We start from the raw sequence: 8518 nt of genomic DNA, 5'->3' as shown, positions 1-8518 counted from the left end.
TACACATGATCATACTCTATGTTATACACATGATCATACTCTATGTTTTACACATGATCATACTCTATGTTATACACATGACCTGATTTATTCATCACAAGAGCCCTCTGATAGTTACTGTCATCACCCTGTTTTAGACGTATACATCACATATAAGAAGACACTGAATAACGTGCTGCAGGTTGGAAAGGTGAACAAAAGGGACTAATCAGGTGAGGGCGTCTGCTGCCAAACCCAACGGCCTGAGTCGGGTATCTGGGACCCAACATGGTGGTGGAAGGAGAGAAATGGCTCCAGCAAGCACTTCACAACTAACAAGTGAAACAAACCAAATAAATGTAAAAAGAAAGCCGAAAACAAAGCCAAAACAAACAGCAGCTACAAATAAGTGTGGAAAGTTGAACTCACGACTGCCTGATTCCTGCATGCGTCCGTTTTCTTAGCCACTCTGCTGCCCTCATCCATGGCCACCGTTCCGTTCAGCCCAGTTAGGCAGCGCCACACTTCCAGAACACCCTCAGTAAAGCCGAGGATGTTATTGTGTGCAGAGACAAAGGGGAGGGAAGCTGCTGTCTTCTCGTCCACTTGCTCAGGTATCTTGAGCTACACATCCTAGCTGGTTGACCTTGGACTGTCGCATTCATCTTTGAGCTCTCACCCTTTAAAATGAGGGTAGTGACGTTAGCATATCTAATGCATACAAACATCTATCAGATTTCCTCTGCTCCTACCTCGGAGGTTCCAATTCCAGAGGGTTTCTGGTTTTGTTGTGTTTGTTTGTTTGTTTGTTTGTTTGTGACAGTGTTTCATATAGCCCAGGACTTCCTCCAAATCTTGATAATTCTGTCTTGGTCTGAAGTGCTGAGATTGTAAGCATGTACCACCATACCTGACTTTACATAACCCCTTGTTTGTTTGGTTGGTTGGTACACGCTAGGCTTGTGATCTTCCAACGACTTACACTCCCAACTCAGAGTTTGGGCTTTTTTAAAAAAAATTTCTTTGTTTGTTTCTCTTTTTTTGTTTTGTTTTGTTTTTTCGAGACAGGGTTTCTCTGTACAGCCCTGGCTGTCATGGAACTCACTCTGTAGACCAGGCTGGCCTCGAACTCAGACCTGTCTTGCCTCTGCCTCCCAAGTGCTGGAACTAAAGGTGTGCACCGCCACCATATCTGGTTGGGCCTTTTTATCTTTAATGTATTCCCTGGTGATTCGGATGCACAGCCAGGTTTAGAGGAACTCATTAACAAGGCCTTTGTAGCAGCTGCAGAGAGGAAAGGATCCTGAAAAGCCTCTCTCCCAGAGCCCCAACCCCCCACCCCCAACTCCCATTCCTTGGAGCACTTTTCTTCCAGCTCCTCCACACTGGCGCCCTAGAATTCTCCTCAAATCAAGGACTCAGTGCTTTAGCAGTGAGTCAGCAGCAGCACTCGGAGTCCCAGGGAGCCTGCCTTTCCAGCCGCCTGGGAACCCGGCCTGAGCTGGGAAACAGGATGCCATGGGTTCTGCTCTAGATTAGCTCCCTTTTGACTCACTAGGAGCAGAAGGCTAGTCAGAGAAGCCTGGGTTTGCTCACGCACCGTCAACAGTTGAGGAAAGCAGACTTGCCCATTGGAGCGCTACCTATGAGTGAGTCCTTGGCTCGTGACAGGCAGAGCAGGTAGAGGAAGAAGCCATACAGAACAACCTTACATAACTCCAGTTTCCCATCCTCATCTTGTTTGATTCTCTATGATGGGGAATAATCCTCTGTCCACCCTGTCATTTTATGTCCTCCATCCTCTGTCCTCGTCTTTGTCCCACGGCCATTTCACTTGCTGCCTGTGGTCTTCCTGCTACCCTCTCAATGCATTAAGCTAGTTTCTACTCCCACCCTTTGCATTATCAGCGAAACTCGGTATGCTCTGCCACCAATGATCACAAATCTGCTTTCTTCTTCTCATCCACGTCTACCTGTCGTCTTTTCAGATAAGGCTCTGTTAATCCATCGTCAAATCTAAGGTGTGAGTACAGGACCAGAACACATCCTCTTCTGCGTGGCTCTTGAGTTCAGCCTGTAGCACGCACTTGCTCTGACAGTGTGGCCGTGAATGTTTAGGGAATAAGCCTGCTAACGGGGCTACTCCAGGATGCATTATGATTGAGATTTTTATTTTTGAGATCTGTCCTCAGGTAGTCCAGATAGGACTCAAATTCAATATATTAGTGAGGATGGCATTGAACTCCTGACCCTGTTCCCTCTACCTTCTATGTGCTGGGATCAGCTTAAGGATTTTTCTAATAATGGGTCCTGTTCAACAAAGATACCGACTTTCTTGTCAAGTAATGAACTACACACAGTCACCAGAACGTCTCAGCTGGACTGAAGATGGCCTGTGGTTCTTTCTATAAAGCGGTTGCTTCTCCCACGTCCAATTTACCCTCTGCTGCCAGGATTTCAATACCCAAAAAAAACAAGTGCAGAGTTTCTTAGACATGTTATTTCTTTCCTTTCTGCCCTCCCTCCCTCTTTATCATGGTGCTGGGAATCACATCCATGGCCTTATTCACACCGAGGAAGCACTCTTATCACAGAAACACACTCTTAGCCTCGATATAGCAATTATGAATACTTAAACATTTTTGTTTGTAAGTAAGTGTGTGGGGTGATGGTGGTGGTGCTGATGGTGGTAGCAATGGTGGTGGTGGTGATGGTGGTGGCGGTGGTGATGATGCTGATGGTGATGATTACGGTGGCAGCGACAGTGATGGTGGTATTGGTAGTGATGGTGATGATGCTGTTGGTGGTGGTGCTGCTGCTGCTGGTGGTCGTGTGGTGATAATTCTTCTTTTTTCTCTTTTTCTGAGACACTAAAGATGGAAACCAGGGCTTTTCACATGCCAGGCAAACTCTCTACCACTCAGTTGTATTCTCAGTCTGTAATTTTGTTTTATTTTGCTTAGTCTTTCGGTCCTAGGTTCTCTGCAGTTCTGGGAAGGGAAGTGACTATCCTAAATACATTTCAGGTCTTTCACCTTATTTTCTCCAGGCCCTTCCTTGTAAAACCTGACACACAAACCTGGATAGGGTGAGGCTCCTGGGTGTGATGAAAGCCTGGAGTTGCCCCAACAAAGCTGAGCTGACGCAGTGGTGAGGCGGAAGGACCTAGCATAGGAAGGAAGAAGCAGGCCAGGACAGGAGAGCAGGGTGTGAATGGTGGGAGGGGGAGAAAGGGGAGTGATTTGGTCATGTGTCAGGAAGTGTCTCCCTCCACCCTTCCCCCCCGGGGAGAACCCTGACCCCTGGATGGCTTCAGTTTGGAGGAGATGAGGTGTGGCTGGGGTGGTGGCCAGCTGCTGAGGTCCTGGGCCCAATACTGAGCACCCAAGGTGGCATTTTTCCCATTAGAGATGTGTAGAAACTGAGGCTCAGTAAAATCAATTATCTTAGGAGCTAGAGACACACCTCAACTGTTAAAAGCACTGGGTGCTCCTCCAGAGAACCCAGGTTGGATTCCCTGTACTCACACAGGGGCTCACAACCATCTGTAACTCCAGTCCCAGGGAATCTGATACCCTCTTCTGACCTCTGTGGGTACCAGACAGGCATGCTGTACACAGACATACCTGCAGGCAAACACCCATACACATAAAATCAAACCAACTGACCTTCTTCCAAAAAACTCGAAGAATTATCTTGTTCAAGTTCACCCGGTAAAGAGCAATCCAAGTCTGTAAGACATGGCAGTTCACTGTAGACACCTAGGCCTGGGAGTGTAGCTGCAGAGAATGAAGAGGGGGGAAGCCAGATTGACCCCTGAGAAAGTGGGGGTGGGGTGGAGAGAAAGAGCGGGATAGACAGTGTATAAATAGTAGGCCTGTTTTTATCCCTACACATGGCTGAATCAGGCAAAGTGCTCTCTGTCTGGCACAATTTGAAGGCTCTGAATGCCAACCCAGCCCTGTGTCAAACTCCCTACCCAGCACGTCCCTGGGAGCTGAAATACTTACTGAGGGAGTCATTATTTGAGTCAGGACATTGACTCCAGACGACCCCCCTCCTCATAAAAATACAACAGTTGGAAAAGAAACAATATCAGCCGGGCACTGGTCACACACGGGTCGAGGTTAGCTGGTTGGATCCTTTGAGAGGTGAGCTTATGTTTGATAGAGTGGTCTTAATAGCCAAGGGAAAGTATGAGGCTTGTTCTCTCTCTGATAGCAAAAGCCTGGGAACTATATCGCATAGTTCAGAAATCCTAAAGTAGACTATGTCCCCTGGGGAAAAGCAGTGGAAGCCACTCCTAACTTCCTTTGCTATTGCTGGATTGGCATCAAATGATTTCAACTTCGTGTCTGGTCACTTTGCCCTCAGGAGACAAGCTGGCATTCCTGTTTCTAGTTTCTAAACGATAAACGAATTATTATTTACTGCTTGGTTATCATCTGAGTGCAGATACCTAGTGTGGAGCGGGGACTTGTCATAGATGCAGGGGCAGAGGCCAGGAACAGCTCTCAGATCACCTTTCACTAGGCTGCACCGAGACCCGCGTAGGAGGAAAGGTAGGATCCGGTCTTCGCCACCTGCTGGTCATTCACCCTACACCCACACTCCAGTCACGGCTGCTCTGGCCTGGTCCCAAAAAATGTGAGCGCCTCCGGGTCCTCCCGCCGCAACCGCCTAGTCCGGGGCAGCGCTGTCGGCGCCTCCAGCCGGGCTGGCTTCCCGGCGCGGGAGGGGGAGGGAAGGGGGCGGCGCCGGGCGGGGCGGGGCTCCCACTCCTTCCCCGGAGCCTTATTCCCGGCCGCGCGCAGCGAGCGAGAGCTCAGTTGGCCCGGGGAGCTGCACGCGGCTGGCTGGTCGGCCTGACAGACCTTCAAGGGCTGGAGCGTGGACGCGCGGACCGACTCTGAACAGACAGACGAACCGCGGCCGCAAGGTTCCCAGACAGGATCTCACCCAGAGGCAGGCAGCGGACGGTGCCTTAGTGGAACCTCGCTGTCCTCCACCGCCTGGCCCCGGTGCAGGCGTCCAGCGGCCGCCGCATCCAAAGTGATCGCTGCCTCCCCGTCTCCGCCAGGCTCGGGACCATGAAGCTGCTGCCGTCGGTGATGCTGAAGCTCTTTCTGGCTGCAGGTAAGAGCTCATGTCTCCGAGGTCGGGGGTGGGGTGGGCGTCGTGCGGGGGACACGTGGGAAGGTCGCCGCGGCGCCCCCCACCCACCGAGCGGGCCACTTGGTGGGGCCCGTGCGCCCTGAAGGGCGGGCGTGGACCTCGATGGCGTGGTAGAGAGGGGTCTAAGCAAAGGGTCTTATTGAGGCCTCCTCTCTTCTCTTGTCCAGTGTTGTCCGCGTTGGTGACCGGTGAGAGTCTGGAGCGGCTTCGGAGAGGTCTGGCGGCAGCAACCAGCAACCCTGACCCTCCCACTGGATCCACAGACCAGCTGCTACCCACGGGAGTTGATCGTGCTCAGGGGGTCCAGGACTTAGAAGGGACAGATCTGGACCTTTTCAAAGGTGGGTGTGGAGGCTTACTAAACCTTAGATGTTGTTCGCAGCTGAAGAATACACAGGCCTAAGATTTATGCTTTTGCCCCCATTCCCACTCCCTTACACCCCCACCCCCCACCCGAGGACTGAGGGATGTTTATGGAAGACTTCAAGGAAAAACTTATGGGCTGACTGGAGATGGGGGTTCTGTAATACAGTGCGGTCAGTCTTGTCCTTGGCCTCACCTAGTGTGGGGTCTTATTTTATATTTTGGAGCAAACTGAAGGAGGCAGGTTGTCCTCTGAGATAAGCTAGATGGAATGAAGGCGCAATAGAAATGCTTTCTCTAGAGTTTCTATGGAAAAAAAAAGTGCAAGTCCTATTTGATGTTGATTATATATGTGATGATTATATATAAAAAGAGTTAACAGATGGGAATGTTGAATGTGAGCGATGCTAGTCTCCTTCATCCACCTGTCTCCAAGCTAGAGAAAAAGAGGGCAGTGAGGAACTCTTCTTAGCTTTGGTAGATGTGGCCAGCACCCCTGCAGCTGGCCATGAATGGTGAATGTTGGGTCCTGCGAGGCTATTTTGAAACGCTGTGGGTCTGAAACATGTAGACTCCGCTGGAATCCCTAAGGAGACTCCAGGAAGAAAGGTCTAGGTATGATCCTATAACCTGTATCTGGGGCTGAGCACAGGGACTGGTCAGAGTCCAGAACCTGAGGGCCTCCCTGCCTCTTGCCACTTGCGGTGATTCTCAGGGGCGGAGCCAGCCAGAAGCCCTGTGGGCCCCGGAATGACTATATTTGGTTGGAAAGAGACACACCTCTGTTCAGCCCCACCTGCTGCTTTGCATGCCTGCTCCCTTCTCACCCAAGGCTTCCCTGGGTTCTTTCTCTGTTTTGCATTAAGTCAAGAGTCTGCTCTAAAACTGAGAGGCTGGGATCCCACACATCATCCTCTCAACAGTGGCCCCCTGGGGTCACCCATGTCCTGAACAGTCTGGATTCTCCTGGCGCGCTCTCTCTCTCCCTCTCTCTCTCTCTCTTTCTGGCTGGATAGGGCTGGGCAGGGCTGTGACTCACCCCCCACCCACATGGCTGCTCCTCTTACCTCTGTCAACCTGACTCACAGCTCCCTCTTCAGCAGGAGCCTAACTTGTCAGTTTTAACTCTGCACCTCTCTCTGCCATGGATTCTGCTTTGCTCTCCTTGGAGTTCTGATGACTGGCTTCCTCTGGCCACCAGCAACACCTTCTGAGTGTTTAAGGAGCCTGGAACAGGACCAGATAGCACTGCTCTAATTCTAATTCTGTGGCACCTTGGGGAAAGCCCCTGCCTTTTGGAATCTAACAGTTCATTATGAAAATGCCCTAGCATTTTTGAAGTCTCATTTATCTTGAGGATTCTGTGTCCCTAGTGTAACCTATCATGTCCATCTTTCTGCCAGACTTAAGCTATAGCTATGGACAGTAAGCACCTTTTAACTACTGGGTTCAGGAACAGGGAAGGCTGGCATCAGACTCCTGGGCTAAAGGCCAGTCCCACCTGAATGTGAATTTGACCCTCCCCATATCTACAGACTGGAAAGATGAGGGGGGTTGTCATAGTCCAGTTCCTCTGGGACAGTTCTTTGTACGTATTGTAACGCCCCTCCCTACCCCAGGTATAAATAGGACATTTGAGGATAAATCTAATTGGATGTTTGAAAAGGTGGATAAATTGTTAAAGGGCTTAGGGCAGGCAGATTTCTTGCCCAAACTCAGAAAAGTAAGGCCTTTTAAATCAGAGGTGGCTAGTTTTCTGTTTCAGAGGTAGGTTCTGTACCAAACCCTGTGACCAATGGGAATTCCAGAGAAGAGGTTTCCAATTGATAGACACTCTTATCTTAGAAGCGTCCTACCCCAAACAGCCATGTTCCTTCTCCCAAAGCAATTTTTGTCTGTGACACAGTCTTCCTGCAAGTGGGTCACCAAGTACAGGACCAGGAAATGAGGCTGATTGAGGGTTACATAGACTCGAGCTCGTGGGAGATCACAGAGAGGGTAGAAAGCCGGCAGAGCCAGGCTGATAGCTTTGCGCTGTGACCTGCAGTTACTCTGGCGTTCTTAGAACAAAGCCCTTCTTCCTTGGGACCTAACCCAACCTCTATTTCCTCTTTAAAGTTTCCTTTCTGGTGGTTCTTAAAGAGTTTGTTCCCAGGCCTCTGACTTCAGGTGGGACCAAAGAGTGTGTGCACCCTCATCAGTTTGGGGGGTATCCACCTGTAATTCCATGATCCAGATGCTGGGGTGGGTGAAATGGGAGTCTGAGATCAGCCTGGCTTATATTTGGAGATGCCTTTGCAGAGGAACAGAGTAGAAAAGCTCACCAGAACTGTTTTCCTGCAGTTGCTTTTTCCTCCAAGCCACAAGCCCTGGCCACCCCAAGCAAAGAAAGGAATGGGAAAAAGAAGAAGAAAGGAAAGGGGTTAGGAAAGAAGAGAGACCCGTGCCTCAAGAAATACAAGGACTACTGCATCCATGGGGAGTGCAGATACCTGCAGGAGTTTCATACGCCCTCTTGCAAGTAAGTGCTCCACTCCCAGGAGGAATCTCATTGTCACACTGCCAGCCACACGTTCTGTTTGTCACTGTTCCTTGAATTCATAATGTCACCCAGTTTCTTTTCAACCTCTGGGAGGAAGTTCAAAGGAAGGGACATATTTTTAGTCAGCGGAAGTCCCCGCCGCCGCCACCACCACCACCACCAAAGAGGATGTCATTTCCTGTGGCATGGGGTTGTGACTCTCCTCAATCCTTCAGGACATTTCCCCCTGCATCCCTATAGATGAGTGTGTGCCTATGAGAGCGGGCACCTGGGAAGGAGGGCCCTGGGTCCTGGAGACTTCTCTGGAAAGGAAAGCTGTTAGGAAACACAGCAGATTGGTTTCCCAGCAGCTGATAGGAGGCGACATAAGTCACATGCTGTGTGGGTGTGTATACCCAAGTGTGTACATGTGAGCCAGTGGGTGTGTATACCCAAGTGTGTACATGTGAGCCAGTGGGT

The 8518-nt window shown here is 50.3% G+C and overlaps 1 protein-coding gene across 6 annotated transcripts in view; it reads left to right on the top strand.

The window, feature by feature from the left end:
- The window catches only part of Hbegf (heparin binding EGF like growth factor), an 18077-nt gene that overhangs the window by 1640 nt on the left and 7919 nt on the right, over window positions 1-8518 (top strand). Inside the window, exons 1-5 of one of the 6 annotated variants that reach the window (XM_029471714.1) lie at window positions 30-212; window positions 4435-4541; window positions 4794-5115; window positions 5322-5495; window positions 7861-8038. In XM_029471714.1, coding sequence (XP_029327574.1) covers window positions 5070-5115; window positions 5322-5495; window positions 7861-8038 — 398 coding nt within the window. In that variant the 5' untranslated portion in view covers window positions 30-212; window positions 4435-4541; window positions 4794-5069. Of the gene's footprint in view, window positions 1-29; window positions 594-4337; window positions 4542-4793; window positions 5116-5321; window positions 5496-7860; window positions 8039-8518 lie in introns of those variants that run through there. The other 5 variants (XM_029471713.1, XM_029471716.1, XM_029471711.1 and 2 more) reach the window with 5 other exon arrangements.

This window comes from Mus caroli, chromosome 18 (genome assembly GCF_900094665.2).
Source record: "Mus caroli chromosome 18, CAROLI_EIJ_v1.1, whole genome shotgun sequence".
Classification (NCBI taxonomy): domain Eukaryota; kingdom Metazoa; phylum Chordata; class Mammalia; order Rodentia; family Muridae; genus Mus; species Mus caroli.
The sequence above is the reverse complement of the archived record's forward strand: the minus strand, read 5'-3'. Positions and strand labels throughout refer to the sequence as shown.